General features: G+C 50.3%; 1 protein-coding gene across 1 annotated transcript; it reads left to right on the plus strand.

Moving 5' to 3' along the window:
- The first annotated feature begins 11,774 nt into the window (after positions 1–11,774).
- LOC120877318 (leptin) lies at positions 11,775–16,494 on the plus strand. Its single transcript, XM_040259579.1, has 2 exons — positions 11,775–11,942; positions 13,768–16,494. Exons 1-2 carry the CDS (start codon positions 11,799–11,801, stop codon positions 14,125–14,127), a joined length of 504 nt encoding a protein of 167 aa, XP_040115513.1. The 5' UTR covers positions 11,775–11,798; the 3' UTR covers positions 14,128–16,494.
- Positions 16,495–18,653: the final 2,159 nt, after the last annotated feature.

Here is an 18,653-nt window from a genome sequence, read left to right on the forward strand (position 1 = left end):
GCGGCCGTTCCCCGAGGCCCGAGGGTCAGATCCTGGGGCCACCTCGAGGATTTCTCACACCTGCCCAGCCGCCCCCAGCTTTTCAGGCGATACCGGAGGGTGGGCGTGGGGCTCCTGGCGCATCCGAGTCCTTCCCTGGAGGCCCCGACCCACGGCCGCCCGGCCCGACGCTGCCCCGCCGCCCCGCAGGGCGGGAGCTGGCGCTGCGGGTGCGCCCCGGCCTGCCGGGCAGTTGCGCAAGTTGCGCTTCGGCGGCTATAAGAGGGGCGGGCAGGCATGGAGCCCCGGAGGGATCGAGGAATCGCGGCGCCAGCAGCGGCGAGGTAAGTGCCCGGCGCTCTCCTTTCTCCTTCTCCGCCGGTCTTTCTTGGCAGGCCACCCAGCCCAGTCCACCCGGGACCCTGGGGAAACTGAGGCAGGCGAAGGGCAGGGCGGACGGCTTGGTTCTGGATTCGGGTAACTTTGCACCAGAGTCCTAACCGGTGGGAAGGCGGCTGGGAGCTGGGGAACGCTAGCTTTGGGGTTGGGCTGTGCCTGCCCTCGGGGCAGGAATCAGCGCTCCAGGAGCCAGCCTGGGCCCCAGGAGACTGCCAGAGCCTCCAGCCCTGCCTTTGACATGCTTTGGAAATGGCCTCGAGCACACCCCCAAAGATCAGGATACCCCGCCCCCTTGTGCAGGGGACGTGCGTTGAGTTTCTGAGGAGTGTGAGTTCTGAGGGTGTACAAAGAGTCTTGGTCTGCAGATGAGAATTCAGGCAACATTTTCCAGCAGGGTTTCTGACTTGGGAATCCAAAGGATTGTATAAAACCCAGGCCATAGTATGGAGATGAGGAAGTAGGGGTGAGCAGAAAAACTGGGAGAACCCAAATCTCCCAAAGAAATTATGAAAGATCTCACTGCATCTGTCCTCAAAGTCATGAGAACTGCCTTCTACACTATGGATAAAATAGGGTTCCTTTGGGGCGACCAAACAGGGGATCATGGGAAAGGCCTGTTAAACTTTTCCCACTGTAACCATTTCTCTAGCCAAAACTGATAAATGCACACTATTGGCAGGTGGACCCCCCGGTGACACCTACCAGGCCTGCCTTCTCTCCTGGCTTGGTTTCAATTTCATGGGGGGTGGGTTTGCCTTCACACTCCAGTTTCTATAGCTTAAAGATGTGGCACTTTGGAAAAGTGAATTCTTAAATACAGTTCGATCCAAGTGACACTCGATGGTGACCTGGTTGTCATTTGAGAACAGCAGTCTTGGAGGGGATGGAAAGGTAGTCTGCAGGGGAGGCGAGGCAGAGGCCAGGGACTGGAAGGCACCACCCCAGATGCAAGAGCTCAAAGATTCCCCACGCTGTCCTGTCCAGCTTCTGGTGTTTGCTCTGTAGAGCCTAAGGTGGCAGTGCAGTGGGCAGCTAGGACCAGGTGGGACAGAGGGTATCCAGTCTCTTCCCACCAGGACGGTGTGCAGAGCCATGGTTGCCCCCACTCCAATGCCCTCCTGAGCAGGAAGGTCTTGCTGATCTTTTTTCTCATGTAGGCAGAGGGAGAAGGCATGAGAAAAGCAGTGGGTGTGACTCAGTTCTTTCCTTTTCAAGCAGTTGGACATTGGGCTGAGGGGAACATTTCCATGTTGGCCAAAGGAGCATCCCTCTCATATTTTGTACATCTTATGCCCAAAATAACTCTTCTTGGTATTTGGGGGAAATATTTTCCTCCCCCTGCATTCCAGGAAATGGCTCCAAGTGCCAAGGACAGAGCCAAGGAGATTGCAATGAATTCCTGCCCGCCAGCCGCAGGCGGATGCCTCTCGCGTCTGAGTGGCCTGTGCAGGGTGTGGAGGTGACCACGTGGGAGAACCTGGGTCTTTGTCCCCACTCTAACCTAGATGCCACTTAGGGGGACGTGGTGGTGGTGGTCAGTGTGAGTCAGAGAGAGATTAGGGCTCCAGGGATGGGGAATCCTCATGGTGTGTGTATCCTTCAACCACATGCATGTAATTGAAAGGAAAACCAAGCCAATTTCTCCTGCAGTCAGTCAGTCGGCCCTATTCCCACCAGCAGTAGGAGTCCAGTGGCGACAGCGCCCTCCTGGCCTGCCAGCGAGAGCCTTGGAATTCTTCTTTGTCCACACAGTTGTCTCAGAGAAGTAGAAAGAGAGGATGTTTCGGCTTAAAAACAACATACCTGCTGCCTGGTCCCACAGAATCCTTTGCACTTCATGTGTGACAACAGATGTGCCTTGCTTTTCAGCAAATGGCATTTTACCGTCTTTCCTGCTCCATTCATCCATCAGCTCTCTGGAAGGATCAGTGTCGATGCTGATATCTCATCCATCCCACAGAAGATTTCATTCCCATCTGTGCACACACTGAGTTTGTACTCTGGGGTACTCCAGACTGGGTGTGCCAAGGAAGAAGTGAAGAAGCCACAGGGAAGACAGGCTGGGCAGAGCAGAGACCTCTGAGAAGGGCAGGAGGCCCAGAGCACAGTAGGAGGAGCCAGGCTGATGAATGGGATCATGACAGGGAGTATCTGGGACAATAGTTAAAATGGAACAGAAATCAGGAAGCTGAATGGGAATAGGGGCCCATGTTGTGTTAGACGACACTTGTGCGGTGCAAGAAGCCGTGAAAAGGAGATCAGGATTCTGCAGCACTTTCTGTCTTCATTAAGAAAGCTTCTTAGGAATTCCTGCTGGGCAAAACTGAATTCTAGATGGACTTTAAAATGGGAGCAGCCTAACCATGTAGAGGTAGGTTAACCTCATTAGATAATGAAAACCAGAGATGGGAAATATTTCATTCATTCATTCCACAAACATTCAGTGAGGACCTACTCTATGCCAAGGCTTTGGGGGAGATGTTGAACAAGTGACATATTCACCACTCCTGGACCCAGCAGACATCAATAATTGATCACGGCACCTTGTCCCTCTCATACTGGAGGGAGCGTCAGATTCCTCTCCACTCAGCACTCCAAGGAACCACTAAAAACTGATCAGAGTTGACCCAGAAATTGAAACCTATTTGTTGTCCCTGATGAGATCAAATCTAAGGGTAGTTTCTGATGAACAGAAAAACTATAACCCTTGCACTCGCATTCTGGCTACCAATTAAGTATGTTAACCTGATTTCTCAACCAGGCTCCTTCTTGCAAATAAGAGAAAATCACTCATGCTAGCTCAGTGTTTTCAACTGTATATTGCAACCAACACTTAAAACCAGAATGGAGACTCTCCAGTGTGCATCACCCATAGTGAAGATGAATTTTATTTCCTGACACTTGTTTTTCTTACAGGTGTGTATCTATATGTCTTCTGGATGAAAAAAACATATATTCAGAAATACTCAAGTGAGCAGTATATGTGAGAGTATCTCACCCCTGAGGCTAAGGACAGGGCGAGCCTAGAACCAACAAGGACAGGAACCAGAAAGGTCAAGAAAAACCACAAGCACTGACCATAATCCACACGCCCCCACCCCCAAGTGGGTAGATGGGCCCTGGTCTCTCTTAACTAATCTGTGCCTGTGAGGTCAGCCATGGCGACCCTTGAGTTTCTGAGTCTTCATCAAAGGCAAACCGGACTCCTCAGAGCATTCCTGGGAGAGATGTTAACTGACCCAATCAGGACCTAGAGGAGGAAAGGGAAGAGAAAAGAGTATTCTGCTTCTCTTGCCCACTGTTGTTCATGCAAACATCGCCTCCAGGATTCGTGTGTGTGTGTGTGTGTGTGTGTGTGTGTGTGTGTGTGTCCTGCATAGGGTAGATCACCCAGAAGGTCCCGGCCACCCATAGAATCAAGCCCAGGACATTCTAGCTCTCCAGCCTCACATACACCACTCTTCTACCCTATTGACTTCTCTCAGACCCACCGTGGTACATCCCAACTCCACACTGTCCCCTTGGCCTAGAATGCCCTGCTTGCTTCCCTCCCCCTGGGGAACTCTGGTCCTTCAGGTCTCAGTGCAAAGCTATCTCAGCTGCCCAGAGTCAGCCCTTTTCCCTGTGCTCCCCTAGCTCCAGGGTCCTTCCCTTATAACTTTCACCGGGTTGTATTAAAATGAGTTGTTTAAGCTTCTGTCTGTTCCACTGGATTCTGAAGAACTCAGAGCACCCAAACTTCTCTGTCTCCTTCATCCTTTGTCCTTTCTTCATCCCCAAGTCCCTTCCTACTTAGAGTTAGGGAGAAAGGAATGAAGGAAGGCTGAGAGGGAATAATGCAAGGGAACCAACAGGAAAGATTTCTACAGGGAGGGAGAAGGCATAGATTACCCAAAGCTTTCTCCTTAAAATGAATAGTAAATACCACATTCAGTTCAGTTCAGTTCAGTCGCTCAGTCGTGTCTGTTTGTGACCCCATGAACCGCAGCACGCCAGGCCTCCCTGTCCATCACCAACTCCCGGAGTTTACCCAAACTCATGTCCATTGAGTCAGGGATGCCATCCAACCATATCATCCTCTGTCAAATACCACATTACCTGAATTTAATTTGCACTAACAAACCAAAGATCATTGGAGTTGTTGTTCAGTTGCTCAGTTGGATCTGACTCTTTGTGACCCCATGGACTGCAGCATACCAGGCTTCCCTATCCTTCACCATCTCCCAGAGCTTGTTCAAACTCAAGTCCATTGAGTCAGTGATGCCCTCCAACCATCTCATCCTCTGTCCTTATCTTTCCTAGCATCAAGGTGTTTTCCAATGAGTCAGCTCTTCACATCAGGTGGCCAAAGTACTGAGCTTCAGCTTCAGCATAAGTCCTTCCAATGAATATTCAGGGTTGACTTCCTTTAGGATTGACTGGTTTGACCTCCTTGCAGTCTAGGGGACTCTGTTGGCTGGAGAAGAAGGAAGAGAGAAAGCTGTACCGGGCCCCTTGCTTACCTCTGTTACCTTCTATGGTGAGAAGGCAGAGGAGTTTGCATAGCTCAAAGCTAGCAAAGGTCTGTGACCTGGAGCTCTCCCTATCTCCCCCACCACTCCCTCCACTGCTAGAACCCGGGGTAGGCCTGCCCTGGGCCCAGCTAAACTTCTAGTGTGTGTGTGTGTGTGTGTGTGTGTGTGTGTGTGTGTGTGATCTAGAGAAACACCTTCTACCTTGACATGGAGGCCCCCACTTGGTCCACTGCATCCCCCAGGACAGGAGGGAAGGTGAGGGTGCTTACGTCTGGAGGCCACCAGCTTCTTGAGGGAACCCAGGGGCAAGCTTGTCTGTGGAGAAGGGAGTGCAGCAGGGAACTGCCAAGTGGGGGAACAAGGCCTGCAGTCAACCCTGGATGAGTAGAGGGGGGACCAGTGCCCAGGACCCAGGTGAAGTCAGAGCAGGGGTCATGGCGGGGTTGATGGCAAGGTTACAGGATCCTCTTCCATTAGCCTTGAGCCTGTTTTCTGTGATTACATTTCATTTTCTAGTGCTCTCCTGGGGGTAGGGGGTGGAGCTCATTCACCGGTTTCTCTCTTTTCCTCTCCAGTGCCCCCTTGGCAGGGGATGCTGGTAGACCTGATGGGGCGTGGTCAGGTCTTAATTCAAGGAGAGGAAAGGCAGTCTGTGGCACATGTCAGCTGGCAGGGCGTCTGGAGGATGCACAAGAACAGAGCGGGTGGTGGGGGAACCAGCGGAGTGGAGGGGAGACCTCAGGGTGGAGAGCAAGCCTCCCCGCTCCTGAGCTGCACACAGTCCAGCCACCCCCTACCCTCTCCCAGTAGTGCTCCCTTCCTCTCCAGGCTCAACGTTTCAGCAGTTCTTCTGAGAAAATGACAGCTCCTTAAACATTTAAAACTTCTAGAGGGAAAAGGCTTTGCAGCCCAGGCAGATGGCTGACACCTGCCTTTTTCCCTCATGACTCCTCCCCACTCCGCTCTCTACTCACTCTCGTCAGTGGCTCCAGCCAGCGCTCCTGGGTCTGTGTCTGCAGCACCTCCTCCCCTTTTTTCCCCCTGAACTGAGACCCACCCCCGCAGTTCCAGCTGTCAGCAGGACAAGCCCATCTGAGGTCCCACCAGTACTAGCGGATCAGCATGAACGCTCGTTCATCAAACCTCTCCTCCTGCCTTTCCCAATTTCCAGCTGCCTCCTTCTTGTCACCTGGGCTGCAAGCCTAAGCCTGGAAGTGATCAGAGTGCCTTACTTCCACAGAAAGAAGCCCGGCCTCCCTGCCTGGCACTCACAGCTCCGCCCCTCCCATCGCACCTCCCGTGCCAGCCGGGAGCCACCGTTTTCTGAGCCCTCCGCTGGGGCTTCCCCTCTCCTCCACCTTCACAGACCCGATCCCACTCCTCTGTTCTCAGTGTGTGTGAGTCGCTCAGTCTGTCTGACTCTGTGACCCATGGACTGTAGCCCGCCAGGCTCCTCTATCCCTGGGATTCTCCAGGCAGGAATACTGGAGTGAGTTGCCATTCCCTTCTCTAGGGGATCTTCCCGATCCAGGGATTGAACACAGGTCTCCTGCACTGCAGGCAGATTCTTTACTGTCTGAGCCACCAGGGAAGCCCCCACATTCTCAGGGCCCTTATTAAATGCCACCTCCTCCAAGATGCTTCCTCTATTCCCTCACTGGAATTAACAGTGACAACGGCTAACACGTATTGGGACTGACCATGTGCCAGGCACAGAGCAAGCATTCTCCATCACATAACAGCCACAGGTAGGAACTATGATTTGTTTCATACCCATTTTACAGCTAAGCAAACGGAGTCTCCAAGAGACCAGCAAACTTTCCCAAGGCCCTATGCTCCAACTGAAACATAGTTCTGCTGAGCTCTAGAGCTCATAGTTTTACTCATGAGTCCCTCCCTTGAGTTATTCAAGGCATTTTATTTCTTTAAAATTCTTCCTTGCATTGTATTGATAGTTGATTAGGTAAATTCTGAAACCTGTTGTTGAAGAGCACAACAGTTTTGTTCTTCACTTTTATTTTTAACAAATAACATATGTAAGTAGTTGACAATGCTGAATACTGTGGTGTACTACCTGGGCTTCCCGGGAAAACCACCAGTTCAGCCCCAACCATCCCCACTCCTAATCCCACTTTCCTGTGGTTGCATGTCTCTTTCATCTCTACCTCTGGCCCACAGTGGGCCATCCATACATGCTAGATGTCAACCATCAAATAGATGTTGAGTAACTGTTATGCTTCCAATAGTCATGTACGGATTGAGAGCTGGACCATAAAGGAGACTGAACACTGAAGAACTGATGCTTTTGAACTGTGGTCCTGGAGAAGACTCTTTAGAGTCCCTTGGACAGCAAGGAGATCCAACCAGTCAATCCTAAAGGAAATCAACCTTGACTATTTATTGAAAAGACTGACGTTGAAGCTGAAGCTCCAATAATTTGGCTACACAACGAAAAGAGTCGACTCATTGGAAAAGACTGATGCTGGGAAAGATTGAAGGCAAAAGGAGAAGGAGGAGACAGAGGATGAGGTGGTTGGATGACAACATTGATTCAATGGACATGAATTTGAGCAAACTCTGGGAGATAGTGAGGGATGGGAAGCCTGGCCTGCTGCAGTCCATGGGGGCTCAAAGAGTCAGGCACGACTCAGTGGCTGAACAACAACAGCAAAACTACTATGTGTCCAGCACTGTGCTCAGTGAAGTTGTCATTGCTGTCCTGCTCTTACCAGCCACTCCCCACGAACTGAAAATCTCAGGCCACGGCCAGGCCCCACCCTGGTAGTGACGCTGAAGTGAACCAAAAGACTCAATGTCTGATCAAGTCTGATGTCTGTGTCCAGGTGAATAAATTCATTAGCATTAAGTTTGGCCATGTTTAGCAGAGATCCAAAATAACAGTGGTTTCACCAAGACAGAGGCGACGTCTCTCACACACTCAGCACAAGTCCAGGGATAGGTGGTCCACGCCAGTGCATCATCTCAGCTCCAGGAAGTGCTCGGGGACCTGGCCACCTCCAGCTGCCTACGTCACCGTTCACACAGTGAGGCCGTCACCCTCATGTTCCGAGAGGCACGAGAACGCAGGATGTGCATGTGGGCTAAGTCGCTTCAGTTGTGTCTGACTTTTTGGAACCCAGTGGACTGTAGCCTGCCAGGCTCCTCTGTCCATAGGGTTCTCCAGGCAAGAATAGTGCATGGGGGGCGATGCCCTCCTCCAGGAGATCTTTCTGACCCAGGGGTCGAGCCCTCATCTCTCACATCTCCAGCACTGGCAGGCAGGCTCTTTACCACTAGTGCCACCTAAGAAGCCCAGGAGCACAGACCACTGCATCCATAATTCAGGCATCGGGTGGAGGAGGGGACAGGAAAGGGAGGAGCAAAGGCACACGGCGCGAGAACTGCCACATCGCACTTCTGCTTGTATTCAGTCGGCCAGAATCAGCAGCTGGGAAATAAAGTATTTATTCTGAACAGCCACCTCTCTAAACTTGGATGTTCTGTTAATTCGGAAGAAGGGAGTAGATCCTGGAGACGAATCACCAGCCTCTAGCAAAAGGGTTAGATGCGTAGATAAGACTTCTCTGGTAGTCCAGTGGCTAAGACTCCATGCTTCCAATGCAAGCGACACGGGTTTGATCCCTTGTCGGGGAACTAAGATCCCATGTGCCTCAAAGAACAGCAAAAAAAAAAAAAAATTTTAATTAAAAGGGTTAGATGTGTTGATGTGTGTGTGTGCACACCTGAGTATGATGTGTTATACACGTGAGCAAGTGGTTTCATGTTGTGTGTGTGGGTGGACTGGGGTCTCCTCATCACTTTGATCTCAGATGGGCCTGTTACGCATTCTCTCTGCAGCACCCCCAGGGAGCTCCCCTAACCCTGGCCTCTCCTCTTAGGCAGGCTTACTCAGCAGCAGCTTCTCAATTCCACATCTCAAGGAACTGTGATTTATTTTCAGTGCCCACTGAAGCGTATTATCCATGGTGATCGAGGGGGCTAGTAAAACTGTTTTTCCACTCAGGTATTATAAGGTGGCCATGACGTGCGAGTGACTATGATCAGAGTTAATCTGGTAATAAATTCTCTAGGGAAGGAGGGTGTCATTAATACATAAATCCTAGAAAAGGTTACCACTCAATTTTGTGCCTCAGGGGGAGGACCCCGAAATACCAGGCACCCTCTTGAAATGCCCAGGGAAGGCAAGGGGCCAAAGGCTGGATTCAGGGTTGGCAACAGGTAGTGTTGCCAAAGCATTTCAAGTTCTGCCAAGTAATTACACAATTCAACAAAAAAGCTGACATTTTCCCCCTGTCCCCCACCCCCATCCTCCACCTACACCCTTACACACATGCACATACACACAGCAGACAGGGACTTTACAGGTGCTTTTCAATTACCGTTTGAGCCAAGTGATGTTATTTGTTCCATTTCACTGATAGGAACTGATGATTTAGGGAATTAAATCTTGCCCAGAGACACTCGGTGAATAAGGGCGGAGCCCACTGATGAAGCTTTGGTGTCTAACCACTGGCTTCCACTTTTGCTAGGGTTTCCTGGGCTCATGCTGAGGGATTAGCACTATTTAATTCCGTTCCTCAAGCATTTGATGGAAATGTTTACTCAGAGAATGAGGAGTTAATAGAGGTAGTATTGAATTTTTAGGAGCCAAAACAAGCACAAAACCATTTGAAGTACCCTCTCTCAAATTACTTATATATTTCATACATGAAATAGTTATGGGGGTACAACCTCTTAGCTTCATCCTAGAATAGAGCAGGGTGTTTGTTCCCAAGTGCCACGACCCCAGGAGCTGCCCTTGGTCAGACATCAGGGTGGCTTATAATTTGGGCTTTTCTCTAGGCTTCCCTTAAAGCCTGGAGAAACTGGTGGGGTGGGGTAGAAAGTGTTCCAGGTGTGGAACACTTTTCTGTGTGTGGCACCTTTGGCTATGAATCCTAGCTTCGCAGCTTACTTGTTTGACTTTGGACAAGTTAGCATGTTTTCTTGGGTTTCACGTTTCCCCATTGATAAAATTCAGATTTAAAAAACCCCATACTTTTGATCAAGCATTATAATATAGAAATAGACTGCTTCTTTCTCTTTTTGCATTAATGATTTAGTTTTGGTTGTGCTAGATCGTCGTTGCTATGTGTGAGCTTTCTCTAGTTGTGGAGAGCCAGGGCGACTTCGATGCATGAGCTTCAGTAGTTGTAGCACCTGGGCTCAGTAGCTGTGACTTGAGGGCTCTAGAGCGCAGGCTCAGGAGTTCTGGCTCATGGGCTTAGCTGCTCCACCACATGTGGAATCTTCCCAGACCAGGGATCCAGCCTGTGTCTCCTGCATTGACTGGTAGATTCTCATCCACTGTACCACCAAGAAAGTTCCAAAGCTTATTTATTTTCTTTTCTTGCTTGTGGGATATCAGTTCCCCAACCAGGGATTTAACCTGGGCCACCATGGTGAAAGCACCAAGTTCTAACCACTGGGGAATCCCCAAGACTGCTTACTTCTATTATAGCGTCAGAATGTGAATTATACTAATATTGCCACCTATGGACAGAAAATGCATTACCTGTTTTTAATCAAGACCCAGATGAAGCAGAACACAAAAAGCGGAGATGAACTTCTCTGCCATCTCCAAAACCTTCATGTTAATACTTAACACCCATGATCATTCTTTCAGGCTCATCCACACATACTTAGCATGGATCACTGGCCACAGACTTGCAGGCATTTAACTTGATTACCTTTTGCCTCATGTATCTCTTTAAAACTTCACAGCTTAATCAAGGATCCAGACATTGTGAATGTCAAAATTCACGGTTCCGTGACTTTGGAAGTGTCAGGCATCCTGAGTGAACACGGTGGGCTGAGTATGTGCTCTCTCTGGCCTTCAGGTCTTCACACCAGCTGCTCTCTCGGCCACTTACGGCAACCACTTTACACTCTTCCGAACCCCTCCTTGGCCTTCAATACCCAGCTCAGGCGATGCCTCTTCCCAGGGAGCCCACTTTGCAATCCTGCAATACCTTGTCCTTCTTGCAGAGCTCTTTCTTAAAAATATATATATATATATTATCTATTCTTAATTGAAGGATAATTGCTTTACAATATTGTGTTGGTTTCAGCCATACTTGCAGAGCTCTTTCCTCCTGTATTGTTATGGCCTGTTTACTATCTCCCCTATTAAACTGGAAACACTTTGAGAGTAAAAAACATCCGTTGTTCACTGTGGCATCCTTGATGCCCAGCACTGCGTCTGACATTATCAGACCTGTAAGTGGCTGTTGGAGTCAGGCTCCCAATAGGAGAGAAAAGAAGTAATAAAGCCAGTAGTAAATGCCATCACGGAGGTATCAGCGTGCCGCTGTGAGAGAGTAATGAAGAGGACGGTCACATAATCTCTAATAATAGGATAGTAATAGAGAACCTTTCACAACTCCTTTAAAGCTCTTTCACGCGCATTATCTAATTTGAGCCTCATAAAACCCTGGAGATAGGTACATTGCAGGGGATACAGGGGGAGTTTTTAGCGGTTATGGGATATGCCTGAAGTCGTGCAGCTATTAAATGTCTGGATTCAAACCAGACCTTAAAAGCCCACCGTCCATCCGCTCATGCCCTGGCTCACTGCTGTGTGGTCTACAGCACACCTCACTGTGGTTTTCTTGATTCCACCGCACCTCTCTCCAGGGGAATGCATTTCATTACTGTTATTTCTAGATAATGAATTATCTTTGAGGAGATGATAGCCACGGCAGACAGCAAATCTCGTTGTTATCCACATCCAAAGACGTGGATGTGGGTGGTAATGGAGCACATGGGTGTTCTCGGAGAGCTGGCGACATGCCATGTGTGGTTTCTTCTGTTTTCAGGCCCCAGAAGCCCATCCTGGGAAGGAAAATGCGCTGTGGACCCCTGTACCAATTCCTGTGGCTTTGGCCCTATCTGTCTCACGTGGAGGCTGTGCCCATCCGCAAGGTCCAGGATGACACCAAAACCCTCATCAAGACGATTGTCACCAGGATCAATGACATCTCACACACGGTAGGGAGGGACTGGGAGATGAGGTAGAACCGTGGCCATCCCATGGGGGACCCCAGAGGTTGGTGGAGGAGGCTGTGCAGCCTTGCACAGGGCCCCAGCGGCCTGGACGCCCCCCTAGCGTACAGACAGCTCCTCTCCTTGTCCACTTTCCTTGCCTCCCACCTTCTCACTCTCCTCCCTCCCAGACCGGAATCCTAGTACCCAGGCCCAGAGGGAGTCACAAAGGTCCCGCTGTCCCCTTGGCAGGTGGCCAGAACCCCAGCAGCACTCCCTCATCTCATTTCTAGAATGTTTTAGTCGTTAGGCATTCTTCCTGGCTGGTAGCTGAGCTCCGAGCCTACAAAGCTTCTCCTCATCACTGCCAGCCCTGCCCGTCAAGCCCTCTTCAAATACAACCTTCTGTGTTTTTGCCAACAGTTATCAATATCTCTTGGGGCATTTTTTCTGAGGTCCACAAGCTCAGACCTGCAACCACAGATGAGGTCTGTATTTAGAATGAGGGAGATGAAGTGTGACTTCTCACCCTTCTGTTCTCTGTCTGTAAAGTCTTAAGCTAGTCAGGTTCCACAAGGTCTTTAAACTCCAGTTTCCTCATCTAGAAAATGAAAGTGGGAAAGTGTTAGTTGCTCAGTAATGTCCAACTCTTTGAGATTCCATGAACTGTAGTCTACCAGGCTCCTCTGTCCATGAAATTTTTCAGGCAAGAATACTGGAGTGGCTTGTCATTTCCTTCTCCCAATGAGATCTTCCCAACCCAGGGAATGAACCCAGGTCTTCTGCATTGCAGGCGGATTCTTTACCATCTGAGCCACCAGGGAAACCCATAAGACCTTGTGAAGACTATTAAGATAGCCATCTAGACAACAGGACTATCTTAACAGTCTTCATAAGGTCTTCATGAGACTAAATTCGATAAAGCAAGTGACCCTCCCTGCATACCCTTGCAGAACCAGAACTGTGTGTGCCCTCTTTCAAGGTTTTCAGTCATGACTTTTGATAGCTTCCCACCTTAAAAGCCAACTTGCTCACCTGCATGGAGCAATCTGGAGACTTCCACATCTCCTGACCACTCTATATTTCTAACAGTGGCTTTGTGCAGCCAGGGAGCAGTTAGGTGGCCAGAAGTGGGGACAGATCAGAAATAGACAGCGTCTGCATTCCTAGAGAAAAGCCCTTAAATTCCTTGCTTTCAAAACAGTCATTCAACAAGCTGTACACAATAGACCCAGAGGGGTCGCACAGAGTCAGACACGACTGAAGCGACTTAGCAACAGCAGCAGCAGCCCCAATCTGTGTGGTGCCGGAATTGATTGCTGTGGGTAGCGGGGGAGGGGAGAGCCCCTCCTGGTAACCGAGGTTACTTGAGCAGAGCAGTGAGCTGGGGCATCACTGGGGTAATGGCCTGAATCCCTTAGGGAGTGAGACTTCCTGGAGAATCTGACTGTGAGGGAGGAGTCTGCTTGGGGTGGAAGAGCTGGGGACGGGGAATGTACAGAAGACCTCAGTGCCTGGGGAAGAAACTCAAGCAGGAAATAGGGAGTCATGGCTGGTTCTATAGCAGAGTCATTTGGAAAAGGGAACAGCCTGCAAAGGCTGGTCTGGAAGCAAAGGGCAGGGTGGTTTGGGAAGGGCAGAAAGATAGGAGCCCAGGACACCAGCTTGGAAGAATGGCGGCCACATGGGCACAAGAAGTAAGGGTCCAGGGAGGATGGTGTGGAAGGGGGAGGAAGCACCTCTACACTCGAGGGAAAGACAGAGTTGAGGGATCTGTGAGGAGCTGCCCTCTCTCCCACTGAGCTCTTGCTGTCCCCTTCCTCCTGCATAGCAGTCCGTCTCCTCCAAACAGAGGGTCACTGGTTTGGACTTCATCCCTGGGCTCTACCCTCTCCTGAGTTTGTCCAAGATGGACCAGACATTGGCAATCTACCAACAGATCCTCGCCAGTCTGCCTTCCAGAAATGTGATCCAAATATCTAATGACCTGGAGAACCTCCGGGACCTTCTCCACCTGTTGGCCACCTCCAAGAGCTGCCCCTTGCCACAGGTCAGGGCCCTGGAGAGCTTGGAGAGCCTGGGTGTCGTCCTGGAAGCCTCCCTCTACTCCACCGAGGTGGTGGCCCTGAGCCGGCTACAGGGGTCTCTACAGGACATGTTGCGGCAGCTGGACCTCAGCCCTGGATGCTGAAGCCTTGAAGGCCTCTCTTCCCAAAGTCCAGGGAAGAAACCTGAGCTTCTGGTTGTCTGCAGAAGAGAGCCTATGTGGACATCCTTTATGCAGGCCAGCGGGCCATTTCTCTCTTGCTCCTCTCAGCTGCTCTTCCAAAGGCAGAAAACTTCGAGGCAGGAAACCAAAGATATAAATACAGGTTCCATGCCCACCAGGAAGGGGGGCCCATCCAGCAAACAGTAGACCGGAGCTGGGATTTTCACAGCAGTCTTCCTCCCTGTTCCAGCTCCCTCTCACTGCATGCTTCAGCATGACCTGGGATGATTTCAGAGCCTTTGGACCATCAAGCAAGATTCCCTCTGAGAATCCAGGGAGCATCATGAAGGCTACGGGCATATACAGCTGGATATTCCCACACAACACACGATGGAAGCATTTATTTATTAATTATGCATTTTATTCTGAACGGATTTGAAGCAAAACACCAGCTTTTCCAGGCTCTTTGGGGTCAGCTGGGGTGAAGGATGCTACTGGGGTGCCCATCGACAGGCCTCGCCGAGGCAAACCCATTTTGAGTGACTTGAGGGCTCTCAAGTTTGTTCTCCAGGGATTGGCTTTGTTTCTACTGTGACTGACTTTAAATTACAGTGTTTGCAATGGCATTGCTCTGAATGGATCTCGAAGGACCAAGTTATTTTAAAAAGAAGAAGAATTTTGTCAAGTGTAATATATCACTGGGTCTACCCGAAGGTGGGAAATGTGTTGATGGGAGGGAGGGAGATCCAGAATGTGTTTTCTGAATAACATTTGTGTGATGGACTCTTTGGATGGGGTGAGGTCATCTTCTCATCTTTGCGGTTTTCATGAAGAGGAGATGACTCCTTCGGGGGGGATTGTGGGGGTTTGCCAACCATTCACGGATGGAGTTGTGGGGGTACTGAAGCTGAAGGCCATTGGGGTAGTGGTGAGCTCTGGCCTTCTCTGACTGTTAGAGAGTGGACTTGCTCATCAGGAAGTGAGGACCCCACACTGGAGATGGTGATCCCCAGAGCAGGGGTCCTTGGTGTGAATGGTCTGGGTTGACACCACGTTGTATTGATAACATGGTCGTGACCTTCTTTGGGATTTGCATGCTCACCCAAAGCAAGGCCATGCTTCCCATCCATTTGGGAAGAATTTTTATTCCAGTGGGAGGGGGAAGTGTTCCAGTGTGGGCTTCAGTGAATGGTCCCTCGACCTGGGTCAGCAATGGGTCAATTGAGGCCCAAGACCCCAGGACCAGCCCCCAGGAGTCTCCTTCTCACTAGTGGTCATGTGCAGTAGAACAAAGGAGGAGGCTTGGATTTCCCACAATCCTGCCATTGTGATGCAGCCATCACACGACAGGAGGTGGATCGGTCCAAGAAAATTGGAATCTAAGCAACCAATTTTAAGACTGAGCACCTACTTGTGCTTAGACCCAACTGGTGCTATGGGCTGAGAAGCTCACCAAATAAATATTAAAATGCAAGCCCTGCCCTCAGGGACCTTGCATTCCAGATGGTAGAATCCCACTCACCAGCATGCAAAGGCTGCTGTTTCACCATGGCAACTGAGCAGCTGAGACAGTGCAGTCCTCAGCAGGTGGGAAATGCTGAGCTGTGGAGGGCAGTGCCCAGGGGCCTACAGGCTAACTGTGCTTGCACTTGGTAGCATTTTTACTTTTCAGGGCACGTCAGCATCTATTACTGTGATGCCACATCCCTTTGAAGTGGGATAGCTAAGAATTTAATAAGAAGAAAATACCTAAGACCATATCAGGAGACAGGGGGCAAAACCAAGATGAGAATCCCGGTCCTCTGACCTCCAGAGTGCCCCTTGAGCCAGGTGGTAGTCTCTGGAGATGTGGACAAAGTAGGGCAGGGAGGGCAGGAGTGTTGCTGAAGAGAGGAGTTCTGAGGCCAATTTTGCAGGTGGTGAGGGAAGTGAATTGCCTGGAGGGAGGAGGCTGTTTTGTTTGAAGCTTCGGTCTAAGACACAGAGGGGAGGTGATAGGGTGAGTAGCTAGTTACAAAGAAAGGCAGAGAAAGGAAAGATGGGAGGGAAGGGTTATGTTGAAGAGGACTTCAGGGGCAAAGATGTTTGCTACTGAAAGAGTAAGGGTGAAAGTTCTAGAACAAGACTCATGTGATGGACAGAATCAGACCTGCTCGAGAAGATATGTCCTAATGATCACAGCCCAGTCAGGCCGGGATGTTTTAAGCCTTTTGCTCACAAAGCCTGGCGTGGCACTAGGGCTCGTTCCCAGAGTGTGAAACTTCCAAAATGTAAATGATTGTGTTTTTCTGTAACTTAAAACAATTTTTTTTGTTCCAAAAAGTCCAAATAAATGACCTTTGCCCCTTGGTCCTTGTTTTTGGTCGTCCGCTGTGGAGGGGCTCCAGAAGGGCTGCCTGTATGTGCAGGGCACCGCCTGGCTGGCCCCAGTCCATCCCTGGGATCAGCTCTGCCGGGGCTTGGCCACAGCCGGCCACCTATTCAGGCTAAAGGATTCCCCCAAAGCCCAGAGCACTTGCTGCACCAGAGGCTATACAGATCAGCCTTGAGAAAAACCAAGCAGCCAACTATTCCAGAAACAAAAACTGAGAAAGGAGCAACTGTAACAAAACCATACATAAAAACACGTGGCCCAGTAACAGAGCAGGCACACAGACTGAAAGAGACCGGACCGGTCTCGTCCAGGACACAGAGCACAAACACTCAGCTCTGTGGTGCAGTTTGGGCTTGAGAGTTTCAAAACTCAAGCCCCAGGGAGGACCCAGGGGGCCGGCGCCTCAAAGGCAGTCACTTCCACAGGTGAAAAATTGCTCCTCCAAAAATTGCTGATTTCTCTGGAGAGTTTAATGAGATAATGACCTAGCAGAGTGTCTGCCTTAAAACAGATTTAAGTGAATTTTCTTCTCTTCACATCACAATTAGCTGCTGCTGCTGCTGCTAAGTCACTTCAGTTGTGTTCGACTCTGAGACCCCATAGATGGCAGCCCACCAGGTTCCTCCATCCCTGGGATTCTCCAGGCAAGAATACTGGAGTGTGTTAGCAGTGGGCTTTAAATGTCAGTGATCCAGGCCCAGGGAACACACCTGTGCAAACCCACCTCTCCTAGCTTGGATGGAGGCGGAGAGGGGGGAGCAAAGCTCCTGAGGTGGGGGAGACTACAGAAGTGGGGCAGTCCGATGTGGCTAGAGCCTAAGTGGGCTGCTTGGCAGCTTGGGGAAGTGTCTGGCCTCTCCTGGTTAGACTGGAAAAGAGTCCTTTAGCTGGGAATGACAGAAACGCTAAGGCAAACCAACTTAAACAAAAAAGAAATTTTTCGGCCCACGTTGCTGAGAAGTTCAGACCTCAGTCCATCTCTTACAACACTTTCCTCAGGGACCTGGAAGGTGCTATGCCATGATCCATGCCCCACCCCTCCTGCCTGAGGGGCTGGGGAAATGCAAACGCAGCCTGAGAAGTCCGCCCACCTCCAGCCAGCAGCTGGGGCAGCCAGCCCACAGCAGCAAGGGTCTCCGGGCAGGGGCCTGGGGATGACACTCCCTCCTCTGTGAAGTGACTCCCAGGGTCAGAGAAGAAAGGCCTGTTCTTCAAGCTGTCCTTTCAGAACATTCTCCCTCCTCAGGCATTCTCTCGTGCTCCCCTGAGGCAGCAGCTCATATCTGCCAAACAGCTGGCAGAGTCTGGGAGTAGTGTCTGGTGGCTGAGTTCAATCTCCAAAGGCAAGACTTTGGCTGAGTCTAGTGACAAAAACCTGTGAGCAACCCAGGAGGGCCTTCTGAAGACCCCGACCCAGAAACTTTCTGCACAGCAGCACACAACCAAAAAAAAACTCACACCCTATTTTTCCAAAAGGAATTTAGAGCAATTTATTCCAGGCTTTTAACAGCAGGATCTGAGTCTAGTGACATCTGACCACACAAATCCATCTGGGTTAAGTCCACCAGTGGGGTGCTTAACCCTTAGGCAAGCTACTTAACATCTCTTGCATGCACGCTGGTCACTTCAGTCATGTCCGACTCTTTGTGACCCTATGAACTGTAGCCCGCCAGGCTCCTCTGTCCATGGGGTTCTCCAGGCAAGAATATTGGGGTGGGTTGCCGTGCCCTCCTCCAAGGGATCTTCCTGACCCAGGGATCGAACCCACATCTCTTATGTCTCCGGTGCTGGTAGGTGGGTTCTTTACCACTAGCGCTACCTGGGAAGCCCTAACCTCTCTTAGCCTCAGCCTCAGTTAATCGTCTGTACAATGGGAGCATAATAACACTGTCTGCACTGAGTGAAGCTATTACCCCAATGACTGCTCCACAAAGAGCACTCAATAAATTACGTTACTGTCATTAGTGTTAATGAGTCAGGGCAGAAAAAGGAATGAGAACGGCTGTAACAGACACAGTAGATGTCCTCAGCCCACTTCTGAGTTCAATGCAGCCGTGTGTGCAGCTGAGCCTTGCAGAGCCCCCTCTGCATCGCTCTGTGGTGAAGCCTTAGTCAGCTTTCTCAGCTCACATGG

Source organism: Oryx dammah, unplaced genomic scaffold (assembly GCF_014754425.2).
Source record: "Oryx dammah isolate SB20612 unplaced genomic scaffold, SCBI_Odam_1.1 HiC_scaffold_18, whole genome shotgun sequence".
Taxonomy (NCBI): Eukaryota; Metazoa; Chordata; class Mammalia; order Artiodactyla; family Bovidae; genus Oryx; species Oryx dammah.

What these genes read in the sequence shown, in the direction of transcription:
- LOC120877318 (XM_040259579.1), top strand. Translation starts at nt 11,799, where the DNA reads ATGCGCTGTGGACCCCTGTACCAATTCCTGTGGCTTTGGCCCTATCTG. An exon ending in TCAATGACATCTCACACACG is followed by an intron (nt 11,943 to 13,767) that starts GTAGGGAGGGAC and finishes CCTCCTGCATAG; the next exon opens with CAGTCCGTCTCCTCCAAACA.